Source organism: Lipophrys pholis (genome assembly GCF_963383615.2).
Source record: "Lipophrys pholis genome assembly, chromosome: 17".
Lineage (NCBI taxonomy): Eukaryota > Metazoa > Chordata > Actinopteri > Blenniiformes > Blenniidae > Lipophrys > Lipophrys pholis.
The window spans coordinates 7,055,253-7,071,629 of NC_137643.1; the positions used below are offsets into that span (position 1 = coordinate 7,055,253).

General features: G+C 40.7%; 2 protein-coding genes across 5 annotated transcripts; both read left to right on the forward strand.

The window, feature by feature from the left end:
• The first annotated feature begins 1,133 nt into the window (after positions 1–1,133).
• On the forward strand, positions 1,134–9,959 carry pip5k1aa (phosphatidylinositol-4-phosphate 5-kinase, type I, alpha, a). Of its 4 annotated transcripts, XM_080484569.1 has the most exons (17): positions 1,134–1,275; positions 1,554–1,689; positions 4,219–4,260; positions 4,457–4,491; positions 4,680–4,766; positions 5,015–5,145; positions 5,299–5,416; positions 5,640–5,792; positions 6,217–6,516; positions 6,621–6,835; positions 6,926–7,009; positions 7,235–7,283; positions 8,046–8,130; positions 8,224–8,391; positions 8,542–8,773; positions 9,245–9,317; positions 9,426–9,959. In XM_080484569.1, the coding sequence occupies exons 2-17, from the start codon at positions 1,638–1,640 to the stop codon at positions 9,429–9,431; spliced, it is 1,830 nt and encodes a 609-aa protein (XP_080340695.1). In that variant the 5' UTR covers positions 1,134–1,275; positions 1,554–1,637; the 3' UTR covers positions 9,432–9,959. The 4 variants fall into 4 exon arrangements, with proteins under 4 accessions (XP_080340695.1, XP_080340697.1, XP_080340696.1 ...); XM_080484571.1 differs by lacking the exon at positions 4,219–4,260 and having other exon boundaries at positions 1,165–1,275; XM_080484570.1 differs by lacking the exon at positions 4,219–4,260 and having other exon boundaries at positions 1,174–1,275; positions 9,245–9,332; positions 9,426–9,534.
• A 2,737-nt stretch (positions 9,960–12,696) lies between these two features.
• Positions 12,697–16,169, forward strand: psmd4a (proteasome 26S subunit ubiquitin receptor, non-ATPase 4a). The gene is made up of 10 exons (XM_080484579.1): positions 12,697–12,759; positions 13,340–13,480; positions 13,785–13,899; positions 14,016–14,102; positions 14,311–14,379; positions 14,492–14,707; positions 14,924–15,032; positions 15,151–15,282; positions 15,374–15,426; positions 15,630–16,169. The coding sequence occupies exons 1-10, from the start codon at positions 12,734–12,736 to the stop codon at positions 15,798–15,800; spliced, it is 1,119 nt and encodes a 372-aa protein (XP_080340705.1). The 5' UTR covers positions 12,697–12,733; the 3' UTR covers positions 15,801–16,169.
• Positions 16,170–16,377: the final 208 nt, after the last annotated feature.

The following is a 16,377-nucleotide window of genomic DNA, read 5'->3' on the forward strand; positions in this document are numbered from 1 at the left end:
GTGATTGTAAAGAAAGTGATAAAAGCTTCTTGGCTGATTCCACAAATGTCCACTATCATGCAAGTAGAAGATGTCTTTATAAAGTACATTAAGATTGCAAGTGAAACTTGAAAAACTTGAGACAAGAGTTCTCAACACCTTGTTTTTTTTCATGCATGGATTTTTATTAGAAATGTATTGTTGTTTTTTCTTCTCAGTTTTTTTTAAAACTACATATTTAATTCCTAACCGAAACCAGATTCAGATTTAAGAGTACACTTATCTGTATAACTCAAGCTAAAGTCAGAGAAGTTGAGGAATAATTTGAATCTGTTTGTCATTCTTAAGCCTGAGAATGATGTATTTTATTTATTTATGTGTATTTATGTAATGGTGAAATATAAACTGGGACTGGTGAGACCTAATATGCATCTTCATGTGAAGAATAAATAAAAACAATTAAATGCTGCTTTAATGTTAGTGCAATTATTGTGACTTAACATTGAGGGGAGCTATTCTTCCTCCTAATATGCTTTACTGTTTTCACTGTGTCATTACTAACCATTCATTGATCTTTAATACTTCATCCAACACAGGGTTGCAAGGCGCTGGAGCCAAACCCAAATGACTATGGGCAAAGGAGAGGTGCATCCTGAACAAACCCAGAGAGGAAGTCACACACTCACATTCATTTTCTAATCGATTGGTCCTCGGACGATGACAAATGATCCCTGATATATGATCAGGCTAATAGTTTGTTAGGAAAAGTTGGAAAAATGCAACCGTACAAACCAATAAATACACGCAGACCAAAACATAATCTTCCACCCCAACTTTCGTTGGCAAAAGTAAATATCTTGAATTTATTGGATAAGCCAGCAGCTGAGAACAGAATCTTTTCCAGTCTGATAAACCATATGGGTGTAATCCATAAATTATTTTGTGAAAGTTTCGATTGGTTCAATTAAATTAAATCACCTTGAGGGGAAGTAATGAAATAGAAATACTCATATTGCTGGAACTGAATCATATTTTGGATATTTTTTCAGTGATATACCCATGCTTCAGGATAATTTGCAGCATCCCCCCCATGCCTGTTTTTTTTTTTATTATGACACGGTGTGTTTTATTGTGAAATCCAGCAGCTGCTTTCCGGTCTCTCCGGCTGATAACTACCGCTTCCGCATCGCTTCCCTGCTTATTTGTTTTCTCTCAGTAAAACAACACTTTTACGAGAGAAAACATCAACTGTCATCTTCTCTGTGGGCCCACTAAGTCCCCTCACGAGGTTTTCCGGTGAGTAAACTTTTGTTTTGCGGGTTTTTTGTTGTTGTTGTTTCTTTTAACTCGACTCTCCTGCTGGAAGTGGGAAAAGTTGAGTTAGCACTTTAGCTTCAGTTTGGCTAACGGTAGGAACTCCTTAAAGCGGCTTGAACTAGGACGAACTGAGCGTTAGAGACCGGGTGGAGCCCGGAGGGCAGCCCGGAGGGGGTTCTCTGGGGGCGGAGAGCTCCAGTCAACGTGGCTGCTGCTAATACCTGTGTTATGAAGTCATCCCGTGTGTTTTCTCCCAGAGATCCTCCTCTTCCTCCACCTGCCCGAACCGGCACGCTCTGACAGCTTCACGCCGGACAGGAGCTTCAGTGTCCGGGTTCTGAATGGCCACAGCTGCAGAGGAACCTCCGGGGCTGCAGGGACACCAGGCTGCCAGTGAGTAACTCAATGTTCATTATATGCACCAATTTTTCCCCAAACATATGTGGCCCTTTAGCTCTGCTTGACTCAGGGTGTCCCTCGGAAAGCTTCAATCAAATGAGAATTACTGTTATTATTGGCTGGTTTACATCTAGAAGGGTCCCATTTTTCATGTTGTCACCTCATATAATTGGTGTTTCACCCCCCAAAAAGGATGGTTAATAAGAAAATACTGTTGTTTACTGAGCTCAAAATTAAGAATGATTTCCAGACAAAGACTGGGCAAGAAAAAGTGACGCAGAGCAACAGTCGCTCATAAAAATTGTGTTTAAAAGAAATAAGACCCCCTTAAAAACTGCTTTTTTTAATCAAGAGATTATTCTTATCGAGCAAAACTCAAGCCTTCAATAGAAGTACTCATTTTTTTAAAACTTGAACCAGACAAAAAAATTAGGAATCCAACAATTCGTCTTTGACAAAGAAAACATCAAATCTCTTATTAATACCTTTCTCGTTACAACAAAATTCAAAGGTTCTTCCTTAAGTGGAGTTGTGGTTTTAGTCGTGGTTTACACAGTTATTGAAGATGTCACTGTGTTTTGCACTGGGGAATTAAAAGTAGAAGAAAAATGTTCAAATTGCATTTATTTTTGACAAGAATAATCCGATGAATTTGTAGAAACACACCTTGTTAAATGTAGACTTTGTCAGAATGCCAGTGTGCTTAAAAAAAGAGGAAAATATAGTTTTTTGGTTCTTAGAAAAACGAGCTCATGAACTAAAGTGAGTTTCAGTCTTGTGTTTTAACAATAGATTCAAGTTAGGGTCTCGATCCGAGCTCACATTGCTGCAGCTTTCCTTTTAGGGGCCACAGCAGACGTTCTGGAAGCTGGGACTTCCACCATATTCCTGCCACAAGGCAAGATTACCAAACACTAAACGAAGCGTGTGGGAACACACTTAAGCTCATTTATCTATTTAAATGTTACAAAGTGCAAACACTGTATTTACATGAGTGTCCCAGTTTCGTGGCTTATTCTGGTTCAGGGATTAGTTTTCATCGTCTTTTATACATTTTAGCACTCAGATTTTCTAATCATGTCTTTACAGCTGCATTTAACAAAGTCTTTATGTATTAATTTTATACTCCATTAGACTCTCCACCTTGAAATCAAGACCGTTTGTATTTTTTTTTCTCTGCATCGACTGAGTGACTGCATTTTTAACCTAGTTTATCTATACTAGTCTTTTGTAACATACAGTTCACACATTTCAGTCGCTGTGACTGAACGGAAAACGTTTATACTCTTGAAATTCAGTAAGTCTGAATACTAGTGCACCTGATGCAGAGCTCGTTTAATTGGAGCATTGTGGCCAGATCGCTCTGGGTGTTTTCGTAACATTTGAGGCGGTCATTTGTTCTTCTGTTGAGCTGTGTCTAACTTCGTGAAGATGCTGGAAATTGATCATCCTTCAGCCTCCAGATGATTTCACATCCTTATTGTGGCCATAATGTGTTTTAATTTCAATTATGAGAGGATCTGAAGCCGAAACTAATAATACAACTAAATAAATCATGGTCTCAGGACTTCTTGGTACCTCGATACAGCTGATAGGAATTGAACTCGCACTTTTTTAACACATCAGCTCCACCCAGGCTCTGAAAGAGCAAGACCATACGTATAGAAGTCATTGAACCATACACTATTATATCAGCAAAGAACGTATTGGAACTACAGCTATCTGTCCTGTTTTATTATTTTGAAAAGTAACTTTTTCAGAATATTTATTAATTAAACATAAACTCAGAATCAAATGAAATTGTAAAAAGAAACTGTTCATGTTCTTCACAAGCATTTCCACTCTTTACGAGGCGAGGAGCAAAAATTACGATCCGAGGCAGACGTTTCTTTCTTATTATTCAATTTTTTCCGCCGTTTTATTTGGCATGTATTTAGTCTCGCACCGTTGGGAGCACGGACACAAAAAGCACAGCAAAATGTGCAGAAAGTTTGGGAATAGATTGCTATGAGTTTTTTGCAATTGGGCTCACCGAAAAATTTTGCATACAAAGCAGATGGAAGAGCTGAAAGGAGATCAGTCTGTTGCCATGGAGACGCTGCAGCTGACAAACAGGAGTAGAGCTCTGACGGTAAAGGAAGTCGGCAATGAGAGGCAGGCACACAAAATTACCTCTGGAATTTTCTAGTCTCTTTTCCTTTTTGTCAACTTTTTTAAATCATAACAAAAAAAGTGTGTATAATAGTGTCAAACAATCCATGATGTCCTTTCTTATGTTCTAAAGCTTGAGACTCTAGAAAACTGGATTCATCACGAGAAAATCTCTTCTGGGACAACATCTCGCTTGATGAAACCAAACAGACTAGAAGACAACAGTTGTTTCGATCTCTGCACTTTATTTCCCAAAAGATAAAAAAAACTGTTCAGTGTTGACTTTGGACTCCTGGCAACATGACTTTCATCGGCCTCATGTGAACTCACTTTAATAGCATACTTATCTAATTCCTCCCATTACACGCAAAGACCTGCAGAGTCACTTGTGGAGGAGGCTTTCTTCTCTCAGAGGTAATGAACGAGGTGCGTCTGCATGCTTGTGTCGAAGCTCGGCTGCACTCTCTGTTTTCAGTGTGAGGAAAGTGTGCTGTGATAGTAATGCATCATGTGCTTAATAAAAAAATACTAAATAAAAGCTTTTGTGTGATCAAGCTATTCGCTTCTTTTTCTTGTGTGTTTTGTAACTTTTTTTGTTTTGTCGCTCCAGATTCGACTGGGACTCGAAAAAATGGTTCTGCCGAGGTGAGGAATCCCGGAGATGTGTAATCAAGCGGTGTGACATTTAGGAAACATGCATTGCTCTTTTTTTTTTTTTTTTTTTTTTTTTAACAGTTTGTGATTTTCCAATTTTCTGCTGACACGTCTCATCCTTCCTGTTTGTAACACGTTGCAGCAAATTCTTACACTGCACTTTCTTCCCTTTGCCACAGGGTCCAGTTCTCACCATGACTCCGGCCATGAAAAAAACTATTGGCCACCGTGGAATCGATCACACGGGGGAGACCACCTACAAAAAAGTAAGGACACAATCATCATGTCCTGAAACACATTTTTCACTTCGATGATCCATTGTTAAATTCACTAGTTGTGAGAAGCAAGTTTATTCCAGGGCAAACACACACACACACACACACACACACATGCGCAGACAGAAAAAAAACTCATGCGAGGGACTAAAATTCGGTCTCAATAAGTCACGCTTGACAATTGTGACTTCCAAACTGCGTTTGTGTCTTGATGCATACAAAGTCTCCCTTCCTTCCAGACAACATCGTCGGCGCTGAAAGGTGCTATTCAGCTGGGCATCACGCACACGGTGGGCAGCTTAAGTCAAAAACCTGAGAGAGATGTGCTGCTGCAGGACTTTGAGGTGGTGGAGAGCATCTTCTTCCCGTGGTGAGTTTCTAAATCGATAAGTCGGATTATGTTGTATAGATATATAAAGTGTAATTGTCTGTAAAAGTATATCTTGCATGGATTCTGCTCCGATGTACCAAACCTCTCTGGCGTTAAACGTAATCCGGTGTGTCTCCTGTGTTTTTCCGACAGCGAGGGCAGTAACCTGACACCGGCCCACCACTACGGAGACTTCAGGTTCAAAACATACGCCCCCATCGCCTTTCGCTACTTCAGAGAGATGTTTGGCATCCGGCCTGATGACTACATGGTACACTCCTCCATTCAGCATCCGTTTTATTTACAAAGTGTGCAAAATTCTCGTCTATGAAGGAAGGGAAAGGGATGTGAATTCAAAGAAGAAAGATTGAGTAACCGAAAAGACAAAAACTAGGGAAGTGTGAATCACTGTGTTGTGTCAGATTTCAGTGTGTTTAACCCTCTGAATCTTTTTCTTTTCTTTTCTACGCCACGGTGCTGTGATGGATTTCCAGTATTCGCTGTGTCACGAGTCGCTGATCGAGCTGTCAAACTCCGGGGCCAGTGGATCCTTGTTCTACGTCTCCAGCGATGACGAGTACATCATCAAGACCGTGCAGCACAAAGAGGCCGAATTTCTACAGAAACTGCTGCCCGGTTACTTCATGGTGAGACATGAACGCGTCCGTGGACGAGATGCAGAAAGGACTGTCACACATGACGGAGCTGAGAGAATCTTGCCGGTCCTGAATCATCATCATCATCATCATCTTGAACATCTCCATGGATAATCGGTTACGCATCTAGAAGTGGCCTAATAGAAAATCATGCCATAGTTGGCCTGTTTTGCTGCTTAATGTGTGTACTGGTGCTCGTACTAGAACTAATATACCGAGTATCAAATCACCCTGATTTTTAAGACAACTTCCCCTTTCACAAGGCACATATGCTGCTGTTTTGCACAACTCTGCATTAGATCCACATTTATTCCTCCTGGCATCTTTATCACTGACGTTTGTTTATCATTATTATTTAATTTCAACTTATTTCACTTCCTGATGACTGATTTTCATCTTCCCCGTTCTCCCTCAGAACCTGAACCAGAACAAACGGACCTTACTACCAAAGTTTTACGGACTTTACTGCGTGCAGGCAGGCGGTAAAAATATCCGCATTGCAGTCATGAACAATCTGCTACCGAGCTCTGTACGAATGCACCTCAAATTTGACCTGAAGGGCTCCACCTACAAGCGACGGGCCTCGGCGAAGGAGAGGGAGAAGGCCGTACCCACATACAAAGATCTAGATTTCATGCAGGACATGTCCGATGGGCTCATACTGGATGGGGACAAATACAATGCTGTTTGCAAGACCATTCAAAGAGACTGTTTGGTGAGAACTGCAAAATATGGATATTCTAAACATAAATGTTTTGGGTTTCATTTACGATTAAGGCTCTCCTCATACTTGACTTCTGCTCCTTGATCTTCTCTCAGCTGTTGCAGAGTTTCAAGATTATGGATTATAGCCTTTTGGTGGGCGTTCACAATGTGGATCAGGCCTGTCGAGAGCAGGTTGGCGAGGAGGCTGCAGCCGCCGCCGCCGCGGCTGACCAGAGGAGGCCTCAAGGCCAAAAGTCACTGTACAGCACGGCTATCGAGGCCATTCAGGCAGAGGCAGGGGGCATGGGATCACTGGACACGGAGGATAAGTGAGTGACTGACTCACCCTGCGAGCAGCATCACCCGTACAAGCTCCTCTGTCCACAGTAAAGTTTTATTTACATTTTTTTCTTTTGCAGAACGGGAGGAATTCCGGCACGGAACTCAAGAAACGAGAGGCTGCTGGTTTACATCGGCATCATCGACATCCTGCAGTCCTACAGGTGACGGCGACTTTTCCATCTACTGCATGTTTACTCCCTCGTGGATTCCCGACTGTGCACATGGGAACATTAAGAGCCTGTCAAAGTTATAACGGATAGAGAAAACGAAGGGTTGGACTATTCGATGAGAACTTCAGCGTGAATCATTTTATTGAACGTTTCATTCAAAGTTGTGTAACACGCGCGTTTTGTGAAACTCCAACTTTGATCTTTGTGCCCTTTCAGACTTGTAAAGAAACTTGAACACTCCTGGAAAGCTCTGGTTCATGATGGAGTAAGTGACCTCTTCCTCTTTTTTGTTTTTGTTTTTTGAAAATCTGTTACCAGGAAGTCCCATTGAGATCAGAACCCATTTTGTAAGAGCCGTTACGACACCACAACACAAAGTACAACTTGCAGGTTGTAACGCAACCAAACACAATGACGGATAATACAGAACATGAAGTGATTTTTAACCGGTATTAAAAGAGCTTAACTTTTTCTAACACAAGATGTCTCATCTATTTGAATAACCATGTTTGTCACCTTTTATTAACTATTTTCAAAGCAAGTAGCCATATTTGGTCACTTCTCTCATATTTTTCCTTTTCTTACAAACTGGCAATAGTGAAATGACGTGTAATAACTGCTACACATCAATATTGGTCTTGCTTGTGTAAGATTAAACATTATTCCGCTTTACAATTCTGATGATAACAAACGCGGCACCAGAGTCACACATTTGATATCAAAACATGTGATGGAAAAACACCGAGGCCACAAAACTACTGCCGTTTTCAAAACTCTGTCCAAAGAGTCATAGTCTGGGGACTTTTTGCAAATAACACAATATGCTGTGTCTCAGTACAAAACGTATTACACAGGATTTTACAAAAGGGTTTATGCAACATTTTGCAGTCCAGTGAGAATGGTGTCCCGCTTCGAGAAACTTTTAAGCTATAAATTGGAATGTATGCTGACCTCCAGCCATCACTGGATCATATAAACTTGAGAAGTGACTGAAGACTGTAACTTCTAATCTTTTCTCTCCTTCAAGGACACGGTGTCTGTACACCGACCAAGTTTCTATGCAGATCGCTTTCAGAAGTTCATGTGCAACACAGTCTTTAGGAAGGTTTCATGTAAGTGTGGAGATCCTGTTTGATATCTGAATAAATGCATAATGTCATTTGAGCGCGTTGAACTCTTGAGAACGGCGTGCGTCTTGTTTTTAGTGAAGTCGTCCCCGTCGAAGAAGCGCCGCGCTGTCACACAGGGACCAATGAGACGAGCCGCTGGCTCTGGACCCGCTCTGTCAACCCAAACCAGCACCAACAGCCAACAGCCTTCGCTTCAATATCAGCTCAGCTATGACACCAGAGAGGACGCAGACGTTGACTGCGGTGAGCGTCGAGAAGCTTCTGCCGTCTCGTGGGAAGCGTCTCGTGTTTACTGAAATCTGTAAACCCTCAGTCCTCCTACATGTATCAGCATGTGAAGTGTTTCCTCCACAACAAAGTATTAAGAGTGTTTCCTCTCCTCCTCCCTCTCAGCCCTGCAGTCAGGTCGTCCTGACATCCTCCCAAAGTCCTTCCCGCCCAGCAACACTGCTGGCAGCAGCAGCAGCTCCGAGGCCACCATCTTCTTCTCGGCTTCCTCTGTCGGAAACCCTGGATTTGCTCCCACAAGTCAGCCCCTGCCACGTACTCTAGATACCTCCAGGATCTTGGAAACGGCCTTAAACAACATGGCAACCAGAGAGAAGGGGAACAGCACCCCCAAGAGGTAACAAAGAGAAGGTCATCAATCCTGTTGGAGTTCATTAATACCAACCTGACACCTCGACAGTATTCCAGTCCAATTTTCAAGATGTTTTCCAAAGAAGTGAAACAAACATATTTCAGTCATTATTTCTAAGTAGTTACAGTGACATTAAAATGCAGGATTATTCCAGGAGTCTTTTTATTCACTCGAGTGCAGAAGTTTAAAGAAAACCCAATAACCTTGTTTGTTAGATGCAGGCAAATCACTCAAACTCTGTTTAAAGTAACAAACTCATGGAGGCAATTGGAGAACATACAAACTCTCAATCAAATGTATGCCAATAGAAACTTTCAAATTTGGTCTGTGTACAAATTTCTGCTCAGGTTGCCTCCATCTGCAATCTGGATTCATCCTGTTAGTGTCCCGTTCTGTCTGCATTTAATTTATTTTGCAATAACTGCCAGTTGACTGGATCTCCCCTTCTGCTTCCAGAACTCAAGTTGGGAGTCTTGAAGACAGTATTGGTGTGGAGGAAGGAATCACACTCGAAGATATTGTTTCTAATGCAAGTCAATAATCTGTAAATTTAAAATTTCTTTTTTCCCACCAGTATTTTCTTGTCCTGCTCCGTTTCCTTTCTGTTAACCACACCTGTTGGTTTTCTGGTTTACAGGTGTAGATGTGGGAATGAAAGCGATGCTCAAACCAACTCGGAGGATTCTCAGAGGATGGCTGAAATGTTACAAACCCCCTTCGGAGGTACCAGAATTAAAAAAACAAAACAAACGGAGAAGGAAAAAAAAAAAAACCAGTACTCACGTTATCGACAAGTGACTTATTTTAGTTTTTTGCACTTTGGTTTCCAGATCTCATTGTGATTTGAGTGTGTGTCCGTGTTCTGACACTAGTGACTGCAGGTACTTGTATGCTGTGGTTATCGAACACTATTATTCATCTCATAGGAGCGCCTGTATGGATTCACGACCAAAGATTATCGTCAGCTCAGCCTTAATTGAGTCGTAAGAAGCAACATGAGACCTTATTCAGGGGGGATTGTTTGTCGTCCCCGTTTTCTGCAAATCATGCAGCAAACCTCTCCCTGGAAGCATCTGCCCTCCCTCAGAGAGCCAATTCTACAGCATGATGGAATGATCACATTTGAACCGGCAACACGGTTTTAAATAAACGTTTCTTTTATAAGAAATTATTCACAAGCTGCATGTTTTTTTTTTTTTGTTTTTTTTTTTTAAACGAGAAGCTCATCTCTCGGTTTTCATCCCACTAAATGTTCTAATGGAGCTGAGTTATTTTTAGGAACTGTGAATCTTATTGTAACTTTTAATGTTTGTTCATTTTCTTTTCTTTGTCTTTTTTTAACATGTGATACTCACCCACAGCTCGACAAACAAACTAAGCTCCCTGAGCCTCTCTCATATTGCATGATTGAGAGTTCGTCTGCATCGTGCATTCAGAGAGTCACAAGCTTGGGTTTGTTGCAGTAGGAAGCGGTGCCACTAAACCAACCTGCTTGTTGAAGTTTTCAAGCGATACCGTGCTTGAAAAATTAAAAACCACGTCCTCACTAAAGGAGGATGGGATGTGACATTATTACAAACTGGTACAATCACTTTGTTTTTCTGTTAGAATTTAGTTTAATTGGGAAAAATTGGAAGGTTGCAATAAAGGAGCGGTTCAACCGGGGCCTCATCCCGGGAAGACGGTCACTGCAGTTATTTTTGTGTTAATAATCATTAAAAAGGACATGCAGGTTGCATTTTTTAGTTTTTCCTGGGGATCAACGAGTATATTTAAAATGTGACTCTGTCCATGCATTCTGGTTTATTGGGTTCATTTTATGAGCAGTCTTCAAAATGTGTTTTCTGGAACCAATTTTTATATTTCTTTTTTCATGTTATTGTTGAATATTTCCGCTTGTGTTTTTTTTTTTTTTTATTCCACTTTGATTATGTGAAATTTGACCAATTATAGGAACTGCAGCTGAGTCGATTGACCAATGACACACAATGTAATTGATGTAAAAACCTCTTAAAAAAAGAGTCCATCACTGATATCATCCAGGTCCAGAGCTGCAGTTGGAGCAGTCTCAGACCTGCTGATGTGTGCCTGCAGACAAAGAAAGGAAATGTCATGTAGTTTAAGACTTGTGTGTTTTTGCGACTGGGAATCTCTGTGTGTACCTCTGAATTTACCACATTCTATTTTACATCTAAACACACAAGTTTTTTTTTGTTTTTTTTACACTTAAATCTGCAGGAGAGAGAGATAAAAGATTTATCACCTTTATTTAGTCTTAGTGAGTTTATTTGAACGTGGTGAGTGGAGGGTCTATAAAACGAAACGGGTTAGTAAGAACTTAGACTTTGTTGCTTAATATCTGGGAATTCTGTAGACTTGGGTGGCACTGCATTGTCTTAAAAGTATTGTTCATTGCGCTGCTATGTGTAATTTAAAAATTATACAGGCTGAAAAACATCAGAGCTACATTTTTCTTTAGACTGATTTGTTATAAATATAGATACTACTTTTCTGGGCTCATTTCTGCTTCTATTCAGTAACTTAACCTTTAGTGCTGCAGAGTCGGACTGAAGTATGTTTGATTGCCGTCAATTTTAGTTTTCTGCAGATGATTTATTGGAGCAATTGTCTTCTGATCTTAGACTTTCTGCACAAACTCAAAGATGTAATAGTAAACATGGAATTAACAAGTTTATACCCAATCGTCAGTGATAAATGTGGTGAGGCTGAAAATTTAAAATTAGATTATCTAGACATGCCCCATTAACAGACACCGGGTTATGTCCGGAACCTGTATGAGCTATAAAAGTATGTTTTTATTATAAAGTCACACTGTTCAATTTTTGCACTCAAGACCATGTGTGCACTCTTAACATGATGCTGTGACTTGGACACATGAAATTACGGAGTTATCACTTTGACACCAGTTTGTAAATACAGAAATATGTTAGAATTTAGGGGTTTTTTTTTGTGAGAAAGCAAACTGAAAATTTAATATGAGCTTCTACTATGCATACTTTTTTGTTTACAAATTAAGTGCTTAATGAATAAACTGTGCAATAATATTAATTGAATGCCATTTCTCCAAAGCTACCCAAATTCTGCAACTACCACTTGTGATTGGTAAATATGTTTTATCCTGGCTTTTGCGTTAAATTGTCAAAGGTCCTCTGCCCCAAAATAATTGTGCCTTATTCCCAAATCCACACACGCAACCTGTGAACCAAACCTGTGTCTATATTTATTATAGTATTTATTGCTGTATGTATTGCTCTAATATTTCCATAAGTGTTTATTATTGGTGATGGATCCTTGGCAGAAGGAAAATGTAAAAAGAAAAAGTGACGATTGTATTATCACAACTGTCAGATCATTCTGTATTTTCTGTCTGTAAAATGAACTTGACTTTGAATTGTGTGTAGTTTATAAGTACATACAAGTGTTTACAAGAATCACAGCAATACTTTTTCACACAATACAAGTTCGCTCTGTCTTACTCTTTTAGGGATGTCATGTTTTTTTTTCACATGTGTACCCGAAATCATTAAAAAAAAAGAAGAAAAGTTTCCTTTTGTTTTTGTTTCACGTGTATTTCAAGCTTCTGTCAAGAAACATGAAAAATACTGTAATGTCTAAAGACATTAAATTGTTTTCCTTTTAATTCGGATTAAATAGGACCTTGATTTATTTTATGAATATATTTACTTATGGGTGAGATACAGTTTATAATAAAAAAAAAATTAAGATTGATGACGTAACTTTATGTTCACAAATTCAAAATATGAGTCAAAAATGAAATGGTCTGTCTATTTGGTTTATTCTATTGTCTCCTGTCTATAAACTAACGGGACAGATTGGACCAATCAGCTCTCAGTTTACTCGGTCTTCATCCAATTATCTGCGAGCTTGCTGAGTTACGACAGAGAGCAACAAGAACTTTCCAAAATGGGGCTTGAAAGTACGATGGTGTGGTAAGAAGTCCTCAAATTTCTGTTTTCCTATCGTTGTTGATATTCTATTAATTCGCCCGAAGACATGTTGGTTATTAACTCGATAAAGTCGCTTTCAGACAGGAACAGGGAGGAGATATTGCGGCTCCTTGAGCTGCTGTTTGGCGGTTAAAAGGCTAACCGGCTAACGCAGGCTCGGCAGGCTGAGTCATTGTAGCTCCAACTTGTTTTTCTTTTACCTCTTAAATCGGGTGTTTTTTCACCTGTAACACACACGACATCGTCCAGATGTGACGCCGTTAGCTGCTTTGTCTTTTCACTTTTTGTTATCACCTGACAACACGGATGAAATAATTGTTTTGACCGGCCTCTCGTCAGCTGTCACAACATGCTAAAGTTAGCACGGCGTGCTAGTGAGAAACGGTTAAAGAATCTTCAATGAATTTAGTGTAATGTGTTTTTTTAATGTTTCCACATAGAATTAACTGTAAAGAAAAAACACACTTCAAGCAGTTTGTCCGAGCCCATGAGGGTGGCGGTTATAAACTTACGTGGACTAGCTGTTTGGCTAAGTGACGTGCTAATGTCCTTTCTCCTTCAGTGTGGACAACAGTGAGTACATGAGGAATGGAGACTTTCTACCGACCAGGCTACAGGCTCAGCAGGATGCTGTCAACATCGTGTGTCACTCTAAAACAAGAAGCAACCCAGAAAACAATGTGGGCCTCATCACTATGGCAAAGTAAGCACAGTGGTCTCCTCAGTAAACAGATTCAGATGTCGAACTGCTTCACAGCTTTTTTTTATATTTAGGACTATATTGGATGTCACACAAAGCTTTTAGGGTGTTTTGATAAATTTGATGCAATGTTTGCATGTATTGTACTGGGGACGCTTGTGGGTCTGCATGTTACTAAAGTATTTCAGCTACAATTTCCATAGAAGTTGGATCAGTGTAACTACTGGCTGCCGATAATTGATGAACCTTTTACCACTTGCATGTGGAGCTGAAGGTGAAACTCGTGCAAACTGCTTTTGTCACACAGTAACTGTGAAGTCCTGACAACGTTGACACCAGACACCGGCCGCATCCTGTCCAAACTCCACGCCGTTCAGCCCAAAGGGAAGATATGCTTCTGCACAGGAATCAGAGTGGCTCATGTGTGTGAACAATAGTTTTGAACTCTATTAAAAAAAATAAAAATGCTGATATAGATTTCAGACTTTTCTTCAAGCAGTATTTGTTTCTGAAATCTGCTTGTTGCTTTCATGTGTAGCTGGCTCTCAAGCACAGACAAGGGAAAAACCATAAGATGAGGATCATTGCCTTTGTTGGGAGTCCTGTAGAGGATAACGAGAAAGATGTGAGTTTACAGTTTTGTTTTTTTACACTATTTCAATGTCTGAAATCTTTAAGCATGCCTACAGAACTTGAAACAAAGAAAACAAACTACACTGAAATATAATCAGGCAAAAAAAAAAAAAGCGTAAAGTCTAGTATTATGGCTAATGCTCTTGAAATAGTTTCTTACCTTTTCATTGTGCTTCCATCCCAATCCACTCATTTTGCAGCTTGTCAAGATGGCAAAGCGCTTGAAAAAGGAGAAAGTGAATGTGGATATCATCAACTTTGGAGAGGAGGTAAGAAGCTCATGTTTTCTTTTTGTAGATTGTGATACCTTCATGTCCACATCTTTTTCACTTGTTTTCAAACAGATATTTTCTTTCCATTTGTCTCTAAATGATTATTCAGGAAGCAAACACAGAAAAGCTGACGGCGTTTATTAATACTCTAAATGGGAAGGAGGGAACAGGCTCCCACCTGGTCACAGTTCCTCCAGGGCCAAGTCTTGCCGACGCCCTGCTGTCCTCCCCCATTCTGGCCGGTGAAGGAGGCTCCATGATGGGTCTTGGAGCCAGCGACTTTGAGTTTGGTGTGGACCCCAGTGCAGACCCAGAGTTGGCTCTGGTAAGAAACACATGGATGTATGAAAAGTGCCAGATAACCTTTTTTTGGGGGGGGGGGGGGGGGGGTCTCTGTGTTACACTGACCTTCACTGCTACATTAGGTGAAATTGAGTGAAATCTCAGGCAGCTACCAGCGAAAATTAAAAAAATTTAGCTGAAATTGTGGATTTCCTTTAGTCTTCGCTACACACAATGTCGTCTTTGTGCTCTTCTGCAGGCCCTGCGTGTTTCCATGGAGGAGCAGCGACAGAGGCAGGAGGAGGAGGCCCGCAGAGCCGCCGCTGCCTCTGCTGCCGAGGCTGGCATGCCGACACCCAGCGCAGACGGTAAGTGAAGGATTGATTGATCGGTCGTTATGTGACATCACAGATTACAGTGAATTGAGGTTGAATCTCCCCCCCCCCCCCCCCCCCCCCCCCCCGCATCCCTATCTTTTTATGTCAGAATCTGAGGAGGCCTTACTGAAGATGTCGGTTTCTCAGCCGGAGAGTGGTGCAGCAGTACTTCCTGACTTCAGCAGCATGACAGAGGAGGAGCAGATAGCCTATGCTATGCAGATGTCTCTTGCTGGAGGAGGTGCGTTACCCCAAAATATTCTTCAAACTCATACTGTCGCCTACAGCTTCTGCTGTGTTTGATAAATTAGTGTTTTCTTATTTGTGAACAGAGTATGGTGAAATGGATACAGGAGCCCCCATGGACACTGCAGAATCAGCCAAGGTGAGTCGTCATACCATCCATCCATCTCCTATACCGCTTTATTTATATCTATAGTGTTGAGTTCAAGAGAACAAGAGGTTTGAAGGAGGAGCAGACTTTCACTGAACAGACAAATGATTGATTGAAGCTGACATTGTACAAACACTATATCATAAAGATCTGGTCCATCATAACTGACTTCGTCTTCTGCAATAATCAAACAGGAGGAAGACGACTATGATGTGATGCAGGACCCAGAGTTCCTCCAGAGCGTCCTGGAGAACCTGCCTGGTGTCGACCCCAACAACGAGGCCATCCGCAATGCCATGGGCTCCCTGGCCTCCCAGACAGGAAACAAGCCGGACGGCAAAAAGGACGAGGAGAAGAAGAAATGAGGAAAACTCGAACTATTTCCCAATTAATACAGGATTTATTAAGCTATTAAAAAAGACTGCTGATGCAATCTCACATTTATTACCACCCTTTTGTCATAAATACTCGGAGGCATCAACATTAAATAAAATGTAAAAAAAACAACAACAACCGGATGTGATGTCTTTGGTTTATAATTTACCCAGAAACATTGACACCATGTTTAAAAACAGTCATCTGGGTTTGTTCTCTTTCCCCTACATTTCTCTACTGGGCATCCTTAAATACAAAATTGAGGGATTTGTGATGACAGGCTTTTAAATGATTACCTATCAACACTCCTGTCACGTCTTTGTGTTTTTTTGCAATAAAAGTTCTGTGTAAATATCTGATTTTGTTTGTTTTGTTCGTGTTGATGCTTCATATTGTTGACAGCGCGCGTGCTGGTGATGTTTAACTATCGGACGTTTAAAAAACGACTAAATCCTGCAGGGCCCCAATTTAACGAAGCTCTACACCATGCCGGCAAACTGTCATTTGAGGATTATGTGTGTTTTTTCCCCAGCAGAAACAAGTAAATAGAGTACAATGTACGTGTCG